The 25,899-nt window shown below is 49.7% G+C and overlaps 1 protein-coding gene across 1 annotated transcript in view; it reads left to right on the top strand.

The window, feature by feature from the left end:
* Nucleotides 1-25,899, top strand: part of LOC135911175 (neprilysin-2-like) — a 336,673-nt gene that overhangs the window by 245,237 nt on the left and 65,537 nt on the right. The window contains exons 12-13 of the mRNA XM_070538401.1: nucleotides 8,013-8,123; nucleotides 14,640-14,723. Coding sequence (XP_070394502.1) covers nucleotides 8,013-8,123; nucleotides 14,640-14,723 — 195 coding nt within the window. The remainder of the gene's footprint in view (nucleotides 1-8,012; nucleotides 8,124-14,639; nucleotides 14,724-25,899) is intronic.

Raw genomic sequence — 25,899 nt, forward strand, 5'->3', positions numbered from 1 at the left:
TCAACAGAGTCCTGTGCTTGAAATCTCGTTGCACCATTACAATCCGGGGCTGCCGGTGATGTTATCCGGTCCAAACGTGTCGCGGTTGCGAGAACCGAGGCGCAGCATGTTACGTTTGCCCATGCTGTCAGGAAACAAGATTTCGCATTTCAAAAGTGATGTGGATGGAAAGCTCGTACATATATTGCAGCTCTTGTTACACGCTAAAAAACCTTTGCACCCTTTGGGCTGTATATCTGCCACCCGACAATAATCGTCGTCTGCCTTGACGCTTTTCCGTTCTTTAACGCTGCGAGTCCGGTACTTTCCAGTAACGAACTGCGTGCGTGTTATCATCATGACATAGCATTCCCGACAGGAAAGTAGCGGGTGCGGCGTTTTCAAGAAAGGCAACACATCAAGGCAGATGACGATTATCGTTGTGTGGCAAAGATACGCTGCAAAGGGTGCAAACTTTTCTTAGAGTGTAATTGGTGAAGTTCTTTTTATATCGCATTTTTTTATTTTCTTCTCTTTCTGATTTGTCCATACTGTGAGCTCTTTTCTTGCTGTTACAGGGTGGGAAAATCTTGTAGCAAAACAACGGCATGCGCAAAAATGATTAGTGAATAATAATCTGTTAACATACCATTTACAACAAGGCATTATTTGCAGGGTGTTCCACGTAACTTGAGCCAATACTTTAAAAATCAAAGACGCGTCGGAAGCGAATTAAACGGGACGCATAGTATTCGCAATAGCCTACAGTAACTCAGGCAATTTCTTGTTTTCGCCATAACTCTCTAAGTTTAATTACCCAACTTTTTCATTATTGCCAGGAGACCCCAAGTATAAGTAAACTTGTAGAGTACTTTCAGAAACCACCGATAGAGTTGTTTCCCGTACAATGTGCCTCACGTTGTCGCTTTTTCCGGGTTGCAAAGAAAGCCCACGAAATATGAAAAAAAAAGCCATGGGACGGAGCGTTTGCGGAGTGGTATCATGCTACTCCTAAGCGTGCGTTCAGTCAACAAGGGCGGCTTCATTGTGGCTGACAACGGGTAATGAGAAGAATCGACACATTTAGAATGTCTTACCGCAAAGGTAAACGCCTTCGTTTCGTCACCTCGATGAGTGAATCTATTTTTTAAATGGGAAAATTTTCCGTTTAAATTATGTCTTCTCATGTTTGTTCAGCCTCACCACTGCCCGTTTTTTCTGGTAGTTTTATTGCTGTATAGCTTTTATGCAGCGCTGTATGCATAGGCGCGTATATGTGCATGTATTTTCTCTTCTTGTAGGTAGGCAAATGAGATCTTTAGGTGCATACTATGGGTGTGCTATCTCGAATGAATGGATATAATCCTGTTCCAAGCTCATGTTGGACTATTCTGTTGACTGAGTGATATGTGTATTTAAAACCAGTGTGGGGCTCTGTCAGGCATTCATGCCTTTTCTCAGCTTCTTGGGAAACCAGCGATCGAGTTTCGAGCTGACACGCAACGCCCCCTTGTGGACATCGCGTTCATTGTGTGGATTTACATTACAAAGTGAAATGGCCAGCAGCAGTACGATGGGGGACCCACAAATGCCATGAAAACAAAAAAAAAAGCTTTGAGGCCGTCGTTGTATCTGCTCGGTTCATTGATACTACTAGAAAAGCCGTACTATATAGCTCTGTCATTGTATCCTTTTTCGTGGAAACTACCAGTATGAGCGACGGCAGGACGCAGGATCCAGGCAGGTGCGATTGTACCCCGTTATGCCAATTTTTACAGCTTCTCCGGCAAAATGTCCCTGGGCATATTATTTTATTGAACGTTAATATGGCAATGCTTCTAGGAGGTCCATTGCAGTCTTTGACTTCGGCACCTCCTTCTGTACATTAACAACTTGTAATCTTTCTAATCATCTCAATAAAAACCGATACAGATTCTCATTCTATAGTGAAAAACATATATATACGTGTTTTTGTTCAATAATGTATACGGCAAGCATTTTTTCGGTGGTACTAAGAGTAACATTAGTGGCAGCACGAGCATAAATGCTCACTGGGTTTCCAGCGGTGCCTGATGACCAAATGAAAAGTGAGCAAATGAAAATACTAATCGCACAATCTCACAGCGAACATAAACGTTTAACACTTTGTGTTTACTGCAAAAACAGGTCATCCACGCCGCATTGATATGCAACATTGATTATGCAGCTTCTATTCCAGGCGAAATGATGCCCGCAAGAGTAAAGTGACGCGTAACGTCCATGTTGTTAAAGGGCATGTCGAAGGCCAAACGTTTAGCACCAGCGACGGTACCGATACAAGCCAATTTCAGCTGCAGTGCGTCGCCGCAGAAGGCGCGCAGCTAAGCGGCTCGACCGTGCTCGCATTGCAGCTGGCGACCCCGCAAATATCGGCATGTTTTGGGTGTTTTCCGCAAGTGAATTCGTCCTCGATCACGGTAATCTCTTCACTGTTATCAATATTCACACCGAGAGAAACGAAAAGGAATAGCCGTCAACGTCGCTTAGGTTGCGCTTTCGTAGACCGTAAGCACAACGTGCTTCCTGCAGCCCCGCGTTCGTTAGGGAGACTAAACGCTGCGGCTCTTTCTCACTTGCGGCGCTGAGGGCAGTTTTCATTAGCGCCCCCTAGGAAGCGCTGGCTTCCAACAGTCAGGGCAAATGTATTGTAAGCACAATTAACGTACTTCGTCGTTTTCATTTGTACATAGCCATCATCATCTTCCCTGTTCTTCTACTTCTTCGCGCGTGAGCGGGGAGCGTTGCCTTCTTTGGAATAAACAGCGCTTGACAACTTGATCGGTCTCGGTATTATAAAGTGGTGGAGGGACGTCAAGACCCCGACGTCAGCTCGCGTTCCCGTCCTCCCTGGAGCTCCGTTCCGGTCGCCGCCTGCACCCAGCTACCCCTACAACAATGGACACTTCCAACCCCGGCCCTTTCGGCGGCTCTAACCATACCACACAGAAGACCCCGCCTGCGGCGCCCTCTTGGTCTGTGACGAGCCCTCAGCGCGATCCCCCTAGTCTTTGCGGGACTCCGCGGTGATGACGTCGACGGTTCGATCGACCACTACGACCGCGTGAGTTCTTGCAACAAGTGGAACGACACCCAGAAATTGAGGCACGTCGCGTTCTACTTGACCGGTGTTGCAGAAACGTGGTATTTCAACCGCGAATCCGACATCGCGGATTGGTCCACGTTTACCTCCAAGCTGCGGCAAATCTTCGCTTCCTCGTCTGGCCGTGCAGAAGCCTCCAAACAGAAGCTGGGAACGCGCCGCCAACTTCCCCAAGAGCCTTACACCTCATACATAGAGGATATCTTGGCTCTGTGCCGCCGTGCGAATCCTAGGATGACAGGAGCCGAACGCGTTCGCCACATCTTATAAGGCATTGGTCCAGTCGCGTTCAACGCCTTAATCGTGCAAAATCCTGCTTCTGTCCAAGACATCCCTTCAACGTGTCAACGCCTCGACGAGCTCCGTCTATTCGTCTTCCACACGACAGCAGCGATCCTCAGGTTCCCCATTCTCCAGATCTACGTGCTCTTATCCGCACCATCATCCGCGAAGAGCTTCAACTACAAGACCTAAAGCGTCCACCTGCTGCCTGCGCCCCAACCCCCACCTTGGACCTTCGCGAGGTCGTAAAGCAGGAGTTGACAGCGATGACTACACTCACGGCGCATCTTGCTCTGGTAGCGCGCTCCACACCGATCTACGCGGATGTTGTTTCGCTACCGCCCCTACCGTGACTTCCATGCCGACTGGCGTTTCCTATGACCATTTGGCTTCGATGGGAACGAGAGCACTTGCTGCGCCATCGTACCCTCAGTAGCGTCCACCTCGTCCAGTTTGTTTTTACTGTGGTATACGCGGCCATATATCTCGCTCCTGCCGCCGTCGCCAGCAGGATGAAAGACGAGGCTATGCTGAGCGCGAAAGAGACCGCACTCGCCGATCCGACGACTACTATCCCGGATCGGACTCGTTTCCTCAACAGCATTCTCCGTCTCCTCCAACTGCTCCCAATCTGCCTTATAGTTCCCGTTCGGCCAGACGTAGTTCTCCATCGCCTTACCGGCGCTCTACATCACCGCTTCGCCCCACTTCCCATGTTGTCGACCAGCACTCGGGAAACTAACTGTTGCAGTTTTTGGAGGGGAAACTGCTTCTTATCGGTTTTCAAAAAGTCCTCCTGTTTGCCCGGCCAACATGCTTTCGTGACTCTCGAAGGTGTTCCCGCGTCAGCTCTCATCGATACCGGTGCCGCCGTTTCTGTTCTTCGGAGTGATCTGTGTTGCCGGCACCGTAAAGAAAAATCGCCTTATCTTGGACCTATTTTGCGTGGTGCTAATAATGCATTCATTCACCCCGACGGACAGTGTACTGCTCGTGTTCTCATCGACGGCATACGCTGCCCCATCGAGTTTATCGTCCTTCCGACGTGTATCCATGAGCTTATACTGGGTTGGGACTTCCTACATTCTGCTTCAGCCGTCATTTCATGTAGAGAGGAAGTTGTCCACATCACGGATTGAGAGCTTGAACCTGTTGCGGTCTCTTCACTTTCATGCGTGACCTTGGCCATCGCTGCAGATTACGTCCTGCGTCCTGGTCACGAAGACGTTGTAGCCGTAACATCCAGTCAGATCACCGATGGAGGCACCCTAGTCGCCGCTTCTTCCCGCCTAACTTCTCGCGGAATTCTTATTGCCACCTGTCTCGTCCGGGTTTCACGCGGGCGCGCCCTTCTGTCTGCTTGCAACACGACACCAGATCCTGTGATGCTGCCCAAAGGGATGACTGTGGCAACCCTCGCCGACACTCAACCTATCTCTATAGTCACGCTTTACCCTTCTTCATCGCCAGCACCAACCTCAGGTTTGGATGATTCTTTCCCTCCTCCAGCCGTTCTTGGTTCTGACCTAACAGCCACGCAGTCCGAAGCCGTAATGATGGTCTTGGCAAAACTGAAAGCCTGTTTTGATAGCTGTTCCCCTGTGTTGATCCAAGCTCCTGCGGCTACACACCGCATCGAGACCGATGGCTCCGCTATAATACGATGACGCCCCTATTGTGTATCGCCGTCTGAACGAAAGGTCATTGAACAACAGGTTGCTGACATGCTTGCGCGGAATATAATACGACCTTCATCTAGCCCATGGGCTTCTCCCGTGGTCCTGGTAAAGAAAAAAGATGGCCCCGTTCGCTTTTGCGTGGATTATCGAGTGCTCAATAAGATCACACGCAAGGACGTATATCCAATACCTCGAATTGACGACGCTTTGGACACACTACAAGGTGCGGAGTATTTCTCCAGCCTTGATCTTCGATAAGGATATTGGCAAATTCCGATGAACGAGACTTACAAAGAAAAGACCGCATTCGCTACACCGGATGGCCTTTATGAATTTAACGTGATGCCTTTTGGCCTCTGTAATGCTCCTGCCACATTTGAGCGCATGATAGACAACTTAATTTGTGGTCTAAAATGGAAGACATGCCTTTGGTATCTGGACGATATTGTCATCTTTTCGTCTGACTTCAGCCAACATCTTCATCGATTAGACGAAGTTCTCAAGTGCCTTGCAAATGCTGGTCTCCAGATCAATACAAAAAAATGCAAATTTGCTAGCAAGATGATCAAAGTATTGGGTCATGTCGTCTCAAAAGATGGCATCCAGCCTGACCCCGAAAAGATTAGTGCCATTCTCCAGTTTCCTCGCCCCCAGCAACAGAAAGATGTACGTAGTTTCCTAGGCTTGGCGTCAAATTTTCGTAGATTTATACGCAACTTCGCAGCAATAGCAGCTCCTCTACACAAGCTACTGGTTACCGGTACCTCTTTCACATGGACTAGCGACTGCGAGTCGGCTTTTCAAGCTCTTAAGCGGCATCTTACTTCCGGACCAGTGCTTCGCCACTTCGATAATCGAGCCCCCACCATACTTCATACTGACGCAAGCGCACAAGGTATTGGCGCTGTACTTCTGCAACGTAATACACCATCTAAAGAGCAAGTCATAGCATATGCCAGCCGAGCACTTTCTCCAGCTGAGCGGAACTACACCATTACAGAGCAAGAGTGCCTGGCTATAGTTTGGTCGATTCAGAAATTTCGCCCATACCTTTACGGCCGCCACTTCACCATCGTCACCGACCATCATGCTCTGTGTTGGCTGTCATCAATGAAAAACATGTCAGGACGCTTAGGACGCTGGATACTCCGCCTGCAGGTATATGACTTCACTATAACGTACAAGTCTGGAAAACGCCATCATGATGCAGACGCATTGTCGCGCTGCCCACTCTCTCTCTCTCCCGGTAACGCACCATCATCTTCCCCCACCACGTCGTTCCGATGCTACGGCCGCCTCACACCAACTCTCGATAACGTCAGTGGACCAAGTTACGCTTTCATCATGCTCTGATTTCCTTTCGCTTCAGCGGGCCGACTCCTACTGTCGAGTTCTCATGGATCGCCTTAGTGGGTTCGCCGAACCACCCAACAGCCGCTTGCGACGCCAACTTCGACAATTCCGCCTTCAAGGTGGCGTGCTACACCGCTACGTTTACCACCCTACAGGTCACCGGTGGGTCCCAGTTCTACCTCGCTGCCTTCGCTTGCGGGTATTAGAGGCACTTCACGACGACGTGTCGGCTGGACTCTTAGGCTTCCACAAGACTTACGACCGCATAAAGACTCGCTGCTTCTGGCCTGGCCTATCCACGACAGTGGCCAAATACATTGCCTCTTGTGCGTCATGTCAGCACCGCAAACGCTCGAAATCCCCTCCTGCCGGTTTACTACAACTTCTCCCTTGCCCGAACGCACCTTTTGAATTTGTTGGCATTGATTTATATGGTCCCTTGCCGTTGACACCCTCCGGTCACCTATGGATTATCACTTCGGTCGACTATTTAACAAGAGATGCCGAGACTGCCCCTCTGCGATCCGGCACCGTTTCTGAGGTCGCCGACTTTTTCTTGCGCGCCATCGTCTTGTGCCATGGGGCTCTTCGCGTTCTTCTCAGTGACCGTGGCAAGGCGCTCATTTCACAAGTTCTCGAGGAAGTTTTTCGGGCCACTAATACCGTCCACAAATCTACTTCTACTTATCATCCGCAAACCAATGGCCTTACTGAGTGCTTCCACCGTACGCTGTCTGATATGATTTCCATGTACATCCGTCCTGACCACACTGACTGGGATAAAATTCTTCCTTTTGCGACATTCACATATAATACTGCTATTCAACGGACTACCGGCTACAGCCCTTTCTTCCTTGTGTATGGACGATCTCCTACCACCACATTCGACAGAGAACTCTTTTTCGCACCTTCTTCGCCTACCGCGTCGCTTCCAGATTTTGCTGCCCGAGTTGCACATTGCTGTCAAATGGCCTGGCAAAGCACAGAAGCTACCCATGCTGAGAGTAAGCGTTACTGCGACGACAAACGCCGTGACCTACGTTTTCATCCTGGAGACCAAGTCCTGCTTTGGACTCCACTCCGCACCCCAGGCCTCTGTGCGAAGTTCATTCCACGCTACATTGGCCCATACACCATTGTGGAGCAGACATCTGCAGTGAACTATCTCGTCCGTGTAGTACACTGACCGGCGCCGCCGGAATGCCGAAATTGTTCACGTCTCGCGGATGAAGCCCTTCACTCCCCGTTTAGATAATTTCTATCCCGCCGCTGGGCTGGCCGCTTCCATGACGGGGGGAAGTTAGTGTAAGCACTATTAACGTACTTCGTCGTTTTCATTTGTACATAGCCATCGTCATCGTCCCGGTTCTTCGACTTCTTCGCGCATGAGCTGGGGCTTTGCCATTTTGGGAATAAACAGCGCTGGACAACTGGATCGGTCTCGGTATTATAGTATATATTTTTTAACATTTATTTAATAAATAATGATTGAATGATGCATACTTTCTATCGCTTTTGCGGCGTTTCGCGGAAACACGATGGGCGCTACGTGTTTGACAGTTGCACGCCGTGTTTTGCAGGCGATGAAGTTTCTGCGCAGTCAAGTACAAGGGATGCTGGACTCCTTCACGTTCTCTTACTCCTTGTCCCAGAGCGTGACCGAAGAAAATAGGGTTCGCGTCTATCGCAGGGTGAGTGGCGTGGCTTGGTCTGATATCCCCCTTCAGGTGGCGGTGAAGCTCGTGGAACTTGGCAGCTATGGTTCTGTTCCAATACTCACCGTAGAAAGCTGGATAGATAGCTAAGCAGACAGCGGCTCTCTTAAGTGTCGTACCAATTCTGTCAAAGCTGGAAAACGAGACAACTTCCCAAAGAGAGCCTCGATGTGAAAAACAGGACAGCATACCTCGTTGTCGACATGAAATGGCAGCTGAGCGGAATGCTTGGTAAATTAACGGGAAGGTCGCTTGTGCACAAGGAAACATAACTTGGCATTCGGATCTGATTACTGTAAACTATGTTGTTTCTTTTTCTTTCATGGTTGGCAGATGGAAAGTGTTCAACTGCAAGTCTAATATGTGCTTTTCTTAGCTAGCTTTTGTTCAGGCCAAGTTGTGTTAAGTTGCAGAGATGTTTTCCCCGTTTGTGCTACTACTCAGGCCTAAAACTGTCTTCTTTGCACTCAACGTAGGCTGTCTTCAACGCTCTGCAGAATTGGAACACAACTATGTCGCACGATAACAACTAAGCTACGACTTCCTGACTACCATTCGAGCATGACGAGCTTCACCGTTGCCGGTTCAATGATTCCTATAGGAACCTTAGCGCACCATAACGTAAAACTGTTCCAACATGTTTTTATATTGTCTGCAAAAAGCCCTCAACGATCCGCCAAACAATTTTCGGGCTACCTTCACTTGACTGTCTGTGACGCGATGTCGCGAAACCGCGAGAACTCGCCATCCTCTATGACGTGTACACACTGACTATGCACGATTATATCAAGCGAAAGAAAACTAATCATTTTCAGTTCTACACCCCTTTCGCGGTTTGCGATCTGTTATTCCGGAAAAAGTTTTTGGTCTGCGCTCACTTTGCCTGTCTGTTATGCGACGTTACAAAACCGCAAAAATTCGCTGCGTCAGAGTGACTACGCTTTAAAAAAGCATTGATGTGCCGCACACAACTGAAGGTTTTTTTTTGGAATAGCGGAACGTTGTCCCGTCCCGAAATGGTCGCTGTCTGCCGATCACTCTCGCACTATCGGCTGTTCGGTGCTGGCGGACAGAACTGATTCATCTTTATACAATAGAAAAATCTGCCTTGCAGTATAGGGTTCTCAATCCATTGCGACACGTATACGACATCGCTCTGCGAGCAAATTTCCGCCGAGCACCCGTTTTAGCAGCATTTTCAACCTTCACTTGCACATCGCCGCAATTTTCGACTAGCCACCTCAAGATAAGCAAGGAGAAGCGCGCGTATCGCAGACGCCGGCACCACCCTCTTGATCTGGTATCTAGCTTCACTGAGCTAGCTCGAACCCATTGAAGCCGTACCCACTACTGCGTGTTCTACGCCTCTTGTCTGCGAACTATGTAATAACCTGTCACGGTAAGCAATGCTAGTAGCTTTGAAAACAAATAAAACTGACCTCCTTCAAACGGGTAGAGAATTTGACTGGGCTTTTCAAACTACGCTGCGGATCACCGCCCGAGCCTTGTATCGGTAGTTACGCAAATTTGAGCTCCGGAAATTGCAATAAGAAAAGGCCAGAGTTGTTTTACGTTATAGGGCCGCTCATGTTTCACATCAAGTATAGACACAGCAAAGAACAGAATCTAATGATAACCTGAGAAATATAAGTGCTATTAACCAAGTTATCCAATTTGTGTATTAATGCTGCTCTGATTGGTGTTCTCTCAAGTTCAGAAAGAAGTTCACATGTTCCCTTATGCTTAGGGTAGGCCTCAGAAATGTGCTTGACGGCTGGAGTCAACCCTAACGCCAAAGGCCGCGGATATGCTAGGATTAGGGGTATGAAGACAGCCTTCAAGTAATTTGTGACCATAACCTGAAAACTGAGCTGGCAATTTGAAATGTTGAGATAACACAAGCTTCCCTAAAGTATGCAGGGATTGAGATTACTAGATATGATTTTCATTAGAAAGACTGCACCGGGAGTCGTTGTTTGTTTGTTTCTCATTTAAATGAGAATAAACGTGCCATCATTTTTAGCAACTAAACAAACATTTCGGCCAGAATGTGTAAAAACGCCAATGAAAAACGGTAAATCAAGGTGAGTAGATTGCTCTTGCGATACCAGTCAGGCACATCTATGCCAAAAACATCTTGAAGAAAATGCTTGGTAAGGTAGAAGCGATGCTCAAAAAATATAATAAATTTACGCATATCGAATGCACGTGTTAGAATCTATTGAAGCGATGGTTTAGCGACGCAGTTACTTTGATGGTTTACAACTGATGACGAGCCTTAATTTTTTTTCACTTTGTAAATTGTCACGCAATCTTTATGTATATGTCTGAAAAAAGAACGAGTAATAGCGCAAAGAACAGGACGTGCCGACTGAGACGGACGAAGCGCTGACTAACAACAAATATCTTACTGCGCACACAGTACTATGTGCATGAGCTTGAATAGGCAGGAGGGAGAGGAGAACATACCAAAGTAGGAATACAACGCCAGCCAGACAGCCATGATGCTGACTAAACACAAAGCAAATGGTCGCCATCATCCACATGCAACATACGGGAGCTCCTTGTTGAGAAGCAATATCGTAGGCACAGTCACTCACAAATCGATTTGTTTTTGTTCGTGCAAAAGGCCTCCTATATATCACGTGCACGCCGGTCACCATAGCACCTCAGTACTTTGCCTTGATTAAACAATTCACGACAGCCACAGTGGAAGGAAGCGCAGCTAGGTGGCTGCGAGCACACCCCTTCATTAAAGTGGAATGTTCTTTGAGGCGGTCATTTACACAGCGTCCAGTTTTGCCGAAGTAACACCTACCGTAGGGCAGAGGAGCCTTAAACATTGCGCTGTGGGAGCAGTCAAATATCTCTTTTTTGTGTTTCATATCACACATGAGAAGCCCCTTGACTTCCGTATTCTTTCTGGTGCATACTGGCTAGCTTTTTTTGCTAAAAAGGCAACTCTGATGCCTGCCTTTCATGCAGTCTTTATTATTATATTTAGCGCAATGAGACACTCGATGCAAATACCGAATGAACGCGGTTCTTGAATGCAAACTCTTCTCTTTTCAGTTGTTGCATTTGTCACGTTTTGGCTGTTGTAAGGCTGCAGAAATACATTCGGCAATGCTAGACAGTAAACTGTCCGGGTTGCCTGTCACTCGTAGTACGAGTACCTGCGAGTCAAAACTCCTTCGCTTTGTGTGCAGGCACGGCCACAACAGTAGCCCCTAAAGAAGATTTGGCGATCACTCGCTTCACCAGCCTCGAGTGCTCCGAGCAGCACCGTAGGGGGCTATTTTAAGAGTGGGGGAATATTACCTTCACAAACGAAATGTTCATATCAAAACAGTTCAAGATCAAGGAACCTATGTTTGTTATAAACTTAGGTTTACGACAAACTGAGAACAGCAAAGGGCGACACGGATGGCGTTGGGCCCTTTCAGCTGCTAGCGCTTGTTGTCTACCTGGTCTTCCCCTTTCTTTGCTCGCGGCTCTCGCATTGCGACTCTTCCATGTCGAAACTTAGGTGCACTGGCCCCGTCTCTTCTTGTTTCAGTTCTGCAGTTGTCAGTAGATGTCGAAGCCATCGGAGACTGCGGCGAGAGCCACTTGAAGGGAGCGTGCAGTCAGGGTTGCCGTTCGTTCTCCTTCCAGTAGCACAACGGAAGAGAGAGTTCACTGCCCAGCGACAAACTTTGGGCTTGATCGGCTGGTGGAGAGCGAGAGCCGGGCCATTCACCTGAGCGAGCACTCAGGAAACACAACTGACGCCTGCTGTCAGTCATCGCTGAGCGCAGTAAATTATCGGCCTTAGACAATATGGAGAAAATCACCGATGGCAAGGTAAATGCTAAGCAACTCTAGACCGGAAGTGCTGTAGGGGGCTTGGTTCGGAGTGAGTGTTAGCGATAAGAATGCTAGTGGCTGACAATAATCGGGGAGGTATAGCTGGAGAACGGCGCCCACAGGCGATGCTTGACGTATTGGTCCTAGGCAATCTAACATGCACGCTCGAACTCCGCACATACCACTGAGGTTTTCCGGAGAAACGGCGTGGCCGGAAGAATGCAAGTCATTTAGCGACGATCTAGAGGTGTACGTCGTGACGAACGTTTTGAGCTCAGTGATGCGGGGAGATCAGGGAAAACTCGCATCAAGGCTGCAAATAGCAATTTCGGAAACCGTGGCGCAGGAGCGTGCTACATGTATGGTTTACGATGCAGCAATTCTTTGGACGGAGAGAAGAGCTGTTGCATCCAGCAGGCGCCAGTCGTTTGGTATCGACAAGGAAGCTTTAGTAAGCAATAAAATTGGCACAGATTAGGGCGGGACCAATTTCGGCAACTATAGATAGTAACCGGAAGGTTCTCTGGTGGCCCAAGTTTTGCGTGATGGACCGCTGTTGAAAGACGCGGATGCGCGTTCCACTCACAGCTTGCAAGTGCCGGACGGAAGCACTTGCACAATCCACACGTGTAGCAGGTAGGATGCTGATCTTGGCACCTGTGTCGATCAGAAAGTGTGAGCCAGTGACCTTGTCAGTGTCGTAGAAGAGCTGACCTGCAGCGGGACCGCGATCACTCATTGCCGTTAGCAGTCAGGGTCTGTTTCTCATCCAGGCGCAAGGCAGAAGGCAGCGATTTGCCTGGGCGCCGCAGCGATGGTGGTACAAGCAGATGGCGGACTGTTCTCCGTCTCGGTGGCACCAGAGCGCTGTGTTGGTGCCCACGCTAGCGGGGTGCGTGGCGGCGACGTGAAAAAGTAGATTGATGCTGATGTAGTCTTGGAAAAGCGTACCAACGAGTGTCGCCAGCAGGGCTCGTTTAGTCGATCACCGTGTTCAGCGACGCCAGAATGCTGTCGACGCTCTTTCGGGGTGGGAGGGCGGGGAGAACGCCCAGTGGGTGACTCCTACCACCAGTACCCCAGTGCAAATTTTCGATCACCTTGAGCGCCATTCTCGTGAGGGTCCGGGTAAAAGCAGCGGTCACGGCTAAAGCAACATTGTAGATTGTGTGAGCCTGGAAGAACCAGCATCTAAGTGCAGCGAATGGCTTGCGTGCCGATTGCCGAGCTACTCGACTGCGAACGGCGGCTGAATCTGTTAACAATCATACGTGGTGATGTTTTCCAGAATAGCCGCCTTCATTTTTACGTAAGACGACGCCTGAATGTTGTTCGCGAACAAGACGAAAAGGTCAACAATCTTGTCGATCATAGCCACCGCAAGTGCTTTGACCACAAGGGTTATCCGCAAGGGTTTGAAGTGGGCCTCGACTTTCAGCAGCAGTGACCACGTTTCGGGGCTACCTTTTCAGAACTCTGGCGAGCGGGCGATGTTAGAAAGAACTGCAGAGGTGGAAACGACCGCAGCGGTTTCCGGGGTAGGGACTGGTTGGCATTCGCGTTCGTTGTGAGACATGTCTTCACCTGATTATTCGAAAAGCGTGTTAATACCTAGCACAAGCTGAGGATGTATTGAGATGTCCAGACGTAAACCCCCGGCATCTTGTTGATACGGGCCGTCCACCACATTTTGCGAGCAGTGATTAACAGCGACAGCGGGCTTGCGCTGCAGCTCCTGCTCAGTAGCCTGTAGGCGTTCTTTATTTCGTGAGCCGGTGCTGGGCGCGCGAGCTCGAGTGCTCCAGGCGCCCGTGGCTCGGCCAGGATGCTCTCGGCTTAGCGATCATGCCATGCCGCTGGTGCTTTAGATATCTCCCGAAAACACCTCACAGTGGGTTCGTAGGGACACCATTTGTACGCTGTGGGTTTGTTCGGCGTATCCACTTCGGACTACTTCTAAGTATTGCATGTATCTCAATATATGAGCTGTGAAACTGCATTGCAAGAATGCACAATTGCCCTACTCATTTTTTTACAAACCGCTGTTTTATGCATTCGAGCCATAACTGCAGCGCCCACGTATTTCGTTACGTGTTTTGGAAATAAATATCTAAAGAATGGTGTCATCCTGAATATTTGTTCCTAATAGACACGGGCTGAGAACTCACAGGCTACAATTTGAAATATGTGCCGTAAGTTAATCAGTGAACAAATGCATTAGTGAGTATTTGTTGCGTAGTCGGTTATGCATCTAGTTTTGTTGTGCGACTAAGGTCCGTTTTTTTGAGTAAATTAGTTTTAGAACTAGAATTATCCTGTCACAAGCGGTGTTCGAACAATCTGCATGACCTAAAGAAACAGAAGAAAAAAAAAGAGCCGGCCTAATCCAATTTCTTATATACATGCTGTACTGAAGCTATTCGGCGAGACGTCAGTAGCAGGCATGATCAGCAATGTCACAGAACGTTCGCAAAGAAAGAACAGCTCACGAATTCTTAGAAAGCGTGTGCGTATCAATGAAAACTTAAAGTGCGCCATCTTGACTATCATGTAGATGTTGCAAAACACACCAGGAGGAAATGTTTCCGGCTCGTTGCTGACGCTTTCGTGACGCAAAATTCAATGCGCCTGTTTCTCATGCAGGTTTCGCGTCTGATGGTGTCGCCAGGGTTCCTGAACGACAGCGGGGGCAAGTTAACAGACACTGAGATAAAAGAATTGGCCGTAGTAAGTACGTTTTTGACACCAATAGCTACAGACGTCATTGCATTCCCAGCGGTCGGTATAAAGGCGAGTGGCCTATGGCTTGCGGCGTTGGCGTAGCGCTGCTAAGAACTAGAGCGTGGGTTCGAATCGCAGGAGTGGCGGCCACATTTCAAAGGGGACTAAATGCGGTAACGTTCTTGTACTCTGCATTCGGTACACGTTAAAGAAGCTCAGGTGGCCAAATTAATTCGGGGCGTCTACCTCCCCCCCCCCCCCCCCCTCCTACCGCTTACCGCGTGCCTCGTAATCATGTCGTTGTTTTGGCACCTGAAATCCCGGATTTTCTTTTTCAAACTCAGCGTTTCATTTGAAATCCGTTATGGCGCTGACAGCATATTGTCATGCCTCCATATTTTGTAGTTTTGCTGGTTTTCATCGGCGTGTAACTGCTATTATAAGGAACACCTTTATTCCAGCCGAGCTCGTTCTGCCACCACGAGGATGAAGCTGTGCAGCTGATGATGACTTTTACAGATGAAGATCTACAACGGATGATGATATGTAGAGATGTTGGTGGTGAAAGTCAGGCATGTGTTGCACTCACACTAATTCTCTCTCGGTGTCGAAGCGGCCGCCTGACCACGCGGGAGTGTTATGAAATCCATCGAGTAACCGGGGAGACAGCAACTGCGGTCGCACGTTGTTCTAAGTGGCGAGACCCGGTACTTAACAGGGCACGCCTGATCAATCACCGTGTAAGGTCCAGCAAATCAAGTGAAAAATTTATTGCACAAGCCGGGAACGCGCACAGAAGTCCAGCGAACTTTATCGCCTGGAGAAAAAGTCACAGCATGGTGAGTCGAGTTGTAACAAGACTTGCTAGCGTCCTGGGAGATGCCGGTGTGAAGGATAAAGGAATTCGCAGAAAGGAGCTGCTGGCGGTGTAGGAGCCGAAAGGAACGATAGATCCAGAGCGAAACTATGTGGGCTACCATAGACGAGGAAAAATGGAGAAACGCCTGTGGTAGGTTGAGTAGCCGTGTTATAAGCGAACGTTACGAACGGCAGGATTGCAGTTAGTGTGGCCGGGGCAGATGCACATTGCAATTACGTCTGCGAAAGTATGATGGAAATGCTAAGTCAAGCCCTTGGTCTCTGCATGCGTTACTGGAATTCGTCTTGTGAAAGGTGTTTGAGGAGTGCAGAACTTCGGCAAGGATTCAAGAGAGGAAGACTTTGCCGCGGTAACTGAAGAGAATGCGCGGAGCCCTGTAGCGTAAAAAAAAGTCCATCATCATCATTAGCCTGGTTATGCCCACTGCAGGGCAAAGGCCTCTCCCATACTTCTCCAACTACCCCGGTCATGTGCTAATTGTGGCCATGTTGTCCGTGCAAACTTCTTAACCTCATCAGCCCACCTAACTTTCTGCCGCCCTCTGCTACGCTTTCCTTCCCTTGGAATCCATTCCGTAACTCTTAATGACCATCGGTTATCTTCCCTCCTCATTACGTGTCCTGCCCATGTCTATTTCTTTCGCTTGATTTCAACTAAGATATCATTAACTCGCGTTTGTTCCCTCACCCAATCTGCTCTTTTCTTAACCCTTAACGTTAAACCTATCATTCTTCTTTCCATAGCTCGTTGCGTCGTCCTCAATTTAAGTAGAACCCTTTTCGTAAGCCTCCAGGTTTCTGCCCCGTACGTGAGTACTGGCAAGACACAGCTGTTATAAACTTTTCTCTTCAGGGATAATGGCAAACTGCTGTTCATGATCTGAGAATGCCTGCAAAACGCACCCCAGCCTATTCTTATTCTTCTGATTATTTAAGTTTCATGATCCGGGTCCGCAGTCGCTACCTGCCCTAAGTAGATGCATTCCCTTACCACTTCTAGTGCCTCGCTACCTATTGTAAATTGCTGTTCCCTTCCGAGACTGTTAAACATTACTTTGGTTGTCTGCCCCACCCTTCGGCTTTGCCTCTCCAGGTCAGTGAGCATGCATTGTAGTTGGTCCCCTGAGTTACTAAGCAAGGCAATATCATCAGCAAATCGCAAGTTACTAAGGTATTGTCCATTAACTCTTATCCCAAGTTCTTCCCAATCCAGGTCTCTGAATACCTCCTGTAAACACAATGTGAATAGCATCGGAGAGATCGTATCTCCCTGCCTGACGCCTTTTTTTATTGGGATTTTGTTGCTTTCTTTATGGAGGACTATGGTGGCTGTGGAGCCGCTATAGATGTCTTTCAGTATTTTTACATAAGGCTCGTCTACACCCTGATTCCGCAGTGCCTCCATGACTGCTGAGGTTTCTACTGAATCAAACGCTTTCTCGTAATCAATGAAAGCTATATATAAAGGTCGGTTATATTCCGCACATTTTTCTATCACCTAATTGATAGTGTGAATATGATCTATTGTGGATTAGCCTTTACGGAATCCTGCCTGGTCTTTTGCTTGACAGAAGTCTAAGGTGTTCCTGATTCTATTTGCAATTACTTTAGTAAATAATTTGTAGGCAACGGACAGTAAGCTGATCGGTCGATAATTTTTCAAGTCTTTGGCGTCCCCTTTCTTATGGATTAGGATTATGATTATGTTAGCGTTTTTCCAAGATTCCGGTACCCTCGAAGTCATGAGGCATTGCGTATACAGGGTGGCCAGTTTCTCTAGAACAATCTGCCCACCCTACTTCAACAAATCTGCTGTTACCTGATCCTCCCCAGCTGCCTTCCCCCTTTGCATATCTCCCGAGGCTTTCTTTACTTCTTCCGGCATTACCTGGGGTATTTCGAATTCCTCTAGAGTATTTTCTCTTCCATTATCGTCGTGGGTGCCACTGGTACTGTATAAATCTCTATAGAACTACTCCTCAGCCACTTGAACTATCTCATCCATAGTAGTAATGATATTGCTTGCTTTGTCTCTTAACGCATATATCTGATTCTTGCCAATTCCTGGTTTCTTCTTCACTGCATTTACGCTTCCTCCGCTTCTGAGAGCATGTTCAATTCTATCCATATTATGCTTCCTTATGTCAGCTGTCTTACGCTTGTTGATTAACTTCGAGAGTTCTGCCAGTTCTATTCTAGCTGTAGGGTTAAGGCTTTCCTACATTGGCGTTTCTTGATCAGATCTTTCGTCTCCTGCGATAGCTTACTGGTATCCTGTCTAACGGGAGTACCACCGACTTCTATTGCACACTCCTTAATGATGCCCACAAGATCGTAGTTCAGTGCTTCAACACTATAAGGTCTTCTTTCTGAGTCAAAGTCGAATACTTGTTCTGTAGCTTGATCTGGAATCCATCGATTTCACCTCTTACTGCTAACTCATTGATCGGCTTTTTATGTACCAGTTTCTTCCGTTCCCTCCTCAGGTCTAGGCTAATTCGAGTTCTTACCATCCAATGGTCACTGCAGCGCATCTTCCTGAGCACGTCCACATCTTGTATGATGCCAGGGTTAGTGCAGAGTATGAAGTCGACTTCATTTCTAGTTTCGCCGTTCGGGCTCCTCCACGTCCACTTTCGGCTATCTCGCTTGTGGAAGAAGGTATTCATTATCCGCATATTGTCACGTGGTCGTGACGTTGAATAACACAGTAGCAGTACTGTGAACGACAAAACTTTTATTGGGCGAACCTGTGCCCACAAAACAGGCTACACTTATAGCGCAACGATAGCGGCGAACACGCTCGGCGATCGTCGAAAATCTGATCAGCGGGTCAAGCGCGTCGGCTTTTATACAGCAATCATCGAATGTTCCAGATTAAACGTTGGGACCCGCATGCCTTCTAAAATGTTCTACACATTCGTGTCAAGCGATGAAATCAGATAACACAACGTTCGGCGACAACAGACAGCGGATAGAAGCATCGATATCTTTCCAGAAACTTCGGACACATGCAGGCGCGTCCCGCGCTGTGCGATAATATTTGTTAGGCGACAATACTTGTCGCCCGATAAAGATAAGTACACGTGTCAATACCCCCCTCTTAAAAAGCATCGACCCGATGCTGCAAACAAACGAAAGTAATAAGTAAGCACTCATAGCAAATAAAAAAAACAAAATAAGGAAAGTTTGTTAGCGTCCGTAAAATGGTTTAAGACGCACCACGTGGACCACTTCAGGTCGTGCGCGACGTCGCTGTGAATGCGAAATGCCGTCTGGCACGACCTCATAGTCCAGAGCGCCAATACGTCGGATGACCTTGTAGGGTCCGAAATAGCGTCGGAGTAGTTTCTCACTGAGTCCTCGTCGGCGTATCGGTGTCCAAGCTCAAACACGGTCACCGGGCTGGTACTCAACAAAGCGTCGTCGGAGGTTGTAGTGTCGGCTGTCGGTCCTCTGTTGGTTCTTGATCCGTAGGCGGGCGAGCTGTCGGGCTTCTTCGGCGCACTGGAGATAGCTAGCGACGTCAACATTCTCTTCGTCAGTGATGTGGGGCAGCATGGCGTCGAGAGTCGTCGTCGGGTTCCTGCCGTAAACCAGCTTAAACGGCGTGATCTGTGCTGTTTCTTGCACCGCCGTGTTGTAAGCGAATGTTACGTGCGGCAGGACGGCATCCCAGGTCTTGTGTTCGAAGTCGACGTACATCGCTAGCATGTCGGCGAGGGTCTTATTCAGCCGCTCCGTAAGAACATTCGTCTGCGGGTGGTAAGCCGTGGTCTTCCTGTGCCTTGTCTGACTGTATTTCAGAATGGCTTGGGTGAGCTGTGCTGTAAAGGCCGTTCCTCTGTCGGTGATGAGGACTTCTGGGGCGCCGTGTCGAAGCAGGATGTTTTCGACAAAGAATTTTGCCACTTCGGCTGCGCTACTTTTCGGCAGTGCTTTAGCTTCAGCGAAGCGGGTAAGGTAGTCTGTCGCCACGACGATCCACTTATTTCCGGATGTTGACGTCGGAAAGGGTCCCAGCAAGTCCATCCCGATCTGCTGGAATGGTCGGCAAGGAGGCTCGATTGGCTGTAGTAATCCGGCTGGCCTTGTTGGCGGTGTCTTGCGTCGCTGACAGTCTCGGCATGTTCTGACATAACGGGCGACGTCGGCGGTCAGGAGCGGCCAATAATACTTTTCTTGTATCCTCGATAGTGTCCGGGAAAAACCGAGGTGTCCAGCGGTCGGATCGTCATGTAGGGCGTGCAATACTTCTGGACGAAGTCCTGACGGGACAACAAGAAGGTAGTTGGCGCGGACTGGTGAAAAGTTCTTCTTCACGAGGAGATTGTTTTGAAGCGTGAAGGAAGATAATCCGCGCTTAAATGCCCTGGGGACAACGTCGGTGTGCCCTTCCAAATATTCCACCAGGCCTTTTAGCTCCGGGTCTGCCCGTTGCTGTTCAGCGAAGTCTTGCGCGCTTATCATGCCAAGGAAGGTGTCGTCATCTTCCTCATCTTGCGGCGGCGGGTCAATGGGGGCGCGTGATAGGCAATCGGCATCGGAGTGTTTTCGTCCGGACTTGTAGGTTACAGTGATGTCGTATTCTTGTAGTCTGAGGCTCCACCGCGCCAGTCGTCCTGAAGGATCCTTTATACTCACTAGCCAACACAACGCGTGATGGTCACTGACGACTTTGAATGGCCTGCCATAAAGATAAGGGCGAAATTTAGCTGTAGCCCAAACGATGGCGAGGCATTCCTTTTCGGTCGTAGAATAGTTGCCTTCCGCTTTTGACAGCGACCGGCTAGCGTAAGCTATCACCTGTTCGACTCCGTTTCTCCTCTGGACTAGAACGGCACCGAGGCCTAGGCTACTGGCGTCAGTATTGATTTCTGTATCGGCGTACTCGTCGAAGTGCGCAAGTACAGGCGGCCACTGCATGCGTCGTTTGAGTTCTTCAAATGCGTCGGCCTGCGGCGTGTCCCACTTGAACTCAACATCACATTTAGTTAGACGTGTCAACGGCTCGGCGATGCGTGAAAAGTCCTTGACAAAGCGCCTGAAGTAGGCACACATGCCAAGGAATCTACGCACTGCCTTCTTGTCGGTGGGCTGCGGGAACTTTGCGATGGCAGCTGTTTTCTGGGGGTCGGGGCGTACTCCGGATTTACTGATGACGTGGCCTAGGAACAGAAGCTCGTCGTAAGCGAAGCGGCATTTTTCTGGCTTCAGAGTGAGCCCTGATGACTTGATGGCCTCTAGTACTGTCGTAAGCCGCCTAAGGTGATCGTCGAAATTTTCGGCGAAGACGACGACGTTATCCAAGTAAACAAGGCAGGTCTGCCACTTCAATTCTGCTAACACCGTGTCCATGACGCGCTGGAAAGTTGCAGGTGCCGAGCAGAGCCCGAATGGCATGACCTTGAACTCGTAGAGGCCGTCTGGTGTGATGAAGGCGGTCTTTTCGCGATCTCTCTCGTCGACTTCTATTTGCCAGTAGCCAGACTTGAGATCCATCGACGAGAAGTACTTAGCGTTGCAGAGCCGATCCAATGCGTCGTCTATCCGTGGAAGGGGGTATACGTCCTTTTTTGTGATCTTGTTCAGACGACGATAATCGACGCAGAAACGTAGGGTTCCGTCCTTTTTCTTCATCAGGACAACAGGGGATGCCCACGGGCTTTTCGACGGCTGGATGATGTCGTCGTGCAGCATTTCGTCGACTTGTTCTCTTATAGCTTCGCGTTCTCGCAGCGAAACTCGGTAAGGGCTTTGGCGGAGTGGTCGAGCGTACTCCTCGGTGATTATGCGATGCTTGGCGACTGGTGTTTGTCGAATCCTCGATGTCGTCGAAAAGCAGCCTTTGTATCGTCGGAGCATACTTCTGAGCTGCTGTTGCTTAATCACTCGGAGACTTGGATTAATGTCGTAGTCTGGTTCGGGAACCATGGTCGTCGGGGTAGATGCGGCGGAATCCGAGAGGACAAACGCATTACCGGTTTCAACAATTTCCTCGATGTACGCGATCGTCGTGCCCTTGTTGATGTGCTTGAACTCCTGGCTGAAGTTTGTCAGCAACACTTCAGTTTTCCCTCCATGCAATCGAACGATCCCTCTTGCGACGCAAATTTCACGGTCTAGCAGGAGACGTTGGTCGCCTTCGATGACACCTTCTACGTCAGCGGGTATTTCGGTGCCGACCGAAATAACAATGCTGGAGCGGAGCGGGATGCTCACTTGGTCTTCGAGCACACTCAAGGCGTGGTGACTACGAGGGCTCTCCGGCGTTATCGCTTTCTCTTCCGACAGCGTTATTGACTTCGACTTCAGGTCGATGACTGCGCCGTGTTGGTTCAGGAAGTCCATACCGAGAATGACGTCTCGTGAACACTGTTGGAGGATAACGAAGGTGGCAGGGTAAGTCCGCTCATGAACGATAATTCTTGCCGTGCAGACTCCAGACGGCGTGATGAGGTGTCCTCCAGCGGTTCGAATTTGAGGGCCTTCCCACGTAGTCTTAACTTTCTTCAAATGGGCGGCGATGTGTCCACTCATGACGGAGTAATCAGCCCCTGTGTCGACTAAGGCAGTGACTGCGTGGCCGTCGAGAAGCACGTCGAGGTCGGTGGTTCTTTGTCTGGCGTTGCAGTTAGGTCGTGGCGTCGGATCACGGCTGCGTCGTGTTGAACTGAAGTTGGAACGTCGCGTCGTCAAGTCGTCGTTCGTCGGTGTTGTCTTGCCTTCCTGACTTCGTCGGGACGGCGGCGTGTCGTTGTTATGTCGTCGAGATCGTTTCGTCGTCGTCTTCGTCGGCGGCGGAGGATCTTCGTCAGTTCGACGAACAGCAACCGCACCTCCATCGGTTGCTGCTTTTAGTTTTCCGGATATGGGCTCGCTGACCGGCCCCGGGCTGGGCCAGTGTATGGTCGGCGCTGCGGCGACAGGTAGCGTCCTGGTGACGGCGAACGGGATGGCCGTCGAGGGCTCCAGTGAGTAGCGGCGAGGTAATTGGCGATGTCACGTGGGCGCTCTCCAAGCTGTGGACGCGGCGCGTTGACGGCGAAACCTCGCAGTCCCATCTCCCGGTACGGACATCGTCGGTAGACGTGACCCGCTTCTCCGCAGTGGTAGCAGAGGGGGCGATGGTCAGGAGCACGCCAAATGTCCGTCTTCCTCGCGTAGGTGCGCTGGGCGACGGGTGGTCGTGCTGGCGGTGGCGGCGGCGGACGACGAAATTGCGGCGTTGCAGGGCCCTGGCGCGGTCGCTGAGGAGGGCCTTGACGGCGTACGACGTCGGCGTAGGCCATCGCTTCTGGTTGGGGTTGCGGTAATTGAGGTTGCACCTCCGGGACTCCAAGCGACCGCTGAACCTCATCTTTGACGATGTCAGCGATCGAGGCCACTTGAGGCTGCGACGACGGGAAGATCTTCTGAAGCTCCTCTCGTACGACTGCCCTGATAGCCTCGCGCAGGTCTTCGGAGGCCAGTGATTGAACTCCGGCATAGTTTGTAGCGTTGGTGCGGCGGTCGAATTGCCGGTTTCGCATCTCGAGTGTCTTCTTGATGCTAGTGGCCTCGCGAAGAAACTCGTCGACAGTCTTCGGTGGGTTTCGTACCATACCGGCGAAAAGTTCCTCCTTAACACCACGCATTAGTAGCCGGACTTTCTTTTCCTCGGACATTTCCGGGTCGGCGTGGCGGAATAGGCGGCTTATTTCTTCTGTAAAAATCGTGGTGGTCTCGTTGTGCAGCTGCACTCGGGTTTCCAGTAGTGCTTGGGCTCGTTCTCGGCGTACGACGCTTGTGAATATCTTCAGGAAGCCGCTTCGGAACAGCTCCCAGGTAGTCAAGGTGGCTTCTCGGTTCTCGAACCACGTCCTGGCAGCGTCTTTCAATGCGAAGAAGACATGTCGCAGTTTGTCTTCGCTGTTCCAGTTGTTAAAAGCAGCGACCCTCTCGTATGTCTCAAGCCAGCTTTCTGCGTCCTCGAACGTTGAACCGCGGAACGTCGGAGGCTCCCTGGGCTGCTGCAGCACGACGGGGGATGCTGGGGCTGCCATTGGGGTGGACTTGGTGGCGGTCTTCCTGCACGTCTCAGGTAGGAGTCCGTGCTCTGGGGGCAGTCCTTGCAGCCGGCGGCTAGCTCGCTGGTCTTGGGCGACGTTGGTTTTGTCCTCGGGCTTCGGGCTTGGATCGCGGCTTTGCGGGGGTGTTCGGTACATGAACGCAGAAGCACCTCCACCAGATGTCACGTGGTCGTGACGTTGAATAACACAGTAGCAGTACTGTGAACGACAAAACTAACTTTTATTGGGCGAACCTGTGCCCACAAAACAGGCTACACTTATAGCGCAACGATAGCGGCGAACACGCTCGGCGATCGTCGAAAATCTGATCAGCGGGTCAAGCGCGTCGGCTTTTATACAGCAATCATCGAATGTTCCAGATTAAACGTTGGGACCCGCATGCCTTCTAAAATGTTCTACACCATTCGTGTCAAGCGATGAAATCAGATAACACAACGTTCGGCGACAACAGACAGCGAATAGAAGCATCGATAACTTTCCAGAAACTTCGGACACATGCAGGCGCGTCCCGCGCTGTGCGATAACATTTGTTAGGCGACAATACTTGTCGCCCGATAAAGACAAGTACACGTGTCAATATTATATGTTCCGCAAACTCTGCCAAAAACTTTCCCCTGCTATTCCTAGTGCCTATGCCATATTCCCCCACTGCCTTGTCTCCAGCCTGCTTCTTGGCTTCTTTGGCATTGAAGTCGCCCATCAGTATACTGTATTTTGTTTTGACGTTACCCATCGCCGATTCCACTTCTTTATAGAATCTTTCTACTTCCTGGTCGTCATGACTGGATGTAGGGGCGTAGACCTGTACAACGTTAATTTTGTACCACTTATTAAGTTTAACAACAACACCTTCCACCATCTCGTTAATGCTATAGAATTCCTGAATGTTACCAGCTATATTCTTATTAATCAGGAATCCGACTCCTAGTTCTCGTCTCTCAGTTAAGCCCCGGTAGCACAGGGCGTTCCGGCTTTTTAGCACTCTATATGCTTCTTTTGGCCTCCTAACTTCACTGAGTCCTATTATATCCCATTTACTGCCCTCTAATTCCTCCAATAGCACTGCTGGACTCCCCTCACTAGATAACGTTCTAGCGTTAAACGTTGCCAGGTTCATATTCCAATGGCGGCCTGTCCGGAGCCAGGGATTCTTAGCACCCTCTGCAGCATCGCAGGTCTGACCGCCGCCATGGTCAGTTGCTTCGCAGCTGCTGGGGACTGAGGGCCGGGGTTTGATTGTTGTGTTCATATAGGAGGTTGTGGCCAAATACTGCACCAGGGTGGCCAATCCTGCTCTGGTGAGGGAGTGCGTTACCGGTTCTGGTCACCGGGATCAGGCCACACTCCAGGCCTGTTTATGCAATTTTATCAACACGCGGATTTCTTTTCTTTTTAGTGCAGTGGAAAATTGCGCGGCAACGGGATTTGAGCCACGGACCTCTTGCACGCGAGGCCGGTGTTCTACCTCTACGCCACCGCTGCACGTTGCGTATAAACGTTGCGTAGAAAAGGTTGCGTAGAAAGAAATCGAGCACTTCAGCGGCAGCGCCGATTATGAAGAGGCTGTCTACGCGCACTGTGTTCGATGGTCAATGGCCGTTACAATCCACTGGTTGTCATTTGAGGTTGTGGGAAGACAAGCCTTTCACAACGACTTCGCAAGGCAAATTGGGATAAAGAAGAGGTTGCAAAAAGCCAGAAGGAGGTGTCGTCAGTCGTTTGCGGATTTGACAATGAACGCAGGATGCGGCGTACTTCGCAACGGCTGAAGGGAGGCCTGGCCAGGAGCAGGAATTGCTGATTCTGTCGTAAGTCTTGTGGTAGGCTAGACGACCTGTCGTCGGGTGATCGTTAAAGGCTTCAAGCACCTGACATTGCAGAGAAAGTGGTATGATCGTGACCCAATTGTTGCCATGGATGTGATAAATGTAGCGATTGAAAGTCCTACTGTTCAGCTGGAAGTTAAGTTGTCGGATAAGTCGGGCGTTCGGAGGTGAAGGAAAAGCTTCCGTGCGTTAGAGAGTAGTTGGGGAGTATGGGTCGACACGAAGGTGGGGCAGTAAGACAGATGGACTGACAATCTCAGCCAAGCGTGCGTGGCGATGAGTAAAGTCGATGTGTACGCTAGTACGAAGAGTCGATGATGAATCGTGTTTCGGCAGAGTGTAGCGAGACAGAGTATCGGCGTCTCGATGCTGTCTTCCAGTCGGTAGAAGACATCGAAATCGTAT

This window comes from Dermacentor albipictus, chromosome 5 (assembly GCF_038994185.2).
Source record: "Dermacentor albipictus isolate Rhodes 1998 colony chromosome 5, USDA_Dalb.pri_finalv2, whole genome shotgun sequence".
In the NCBI taxonomy this organism is placed as follows: domain Eukaryota; kingdom Metazoa; phylum Arthropoda; class Arachnida; order Ixodida; family Ixodidae; genus Dermacentor; species Dermacentor albipictus.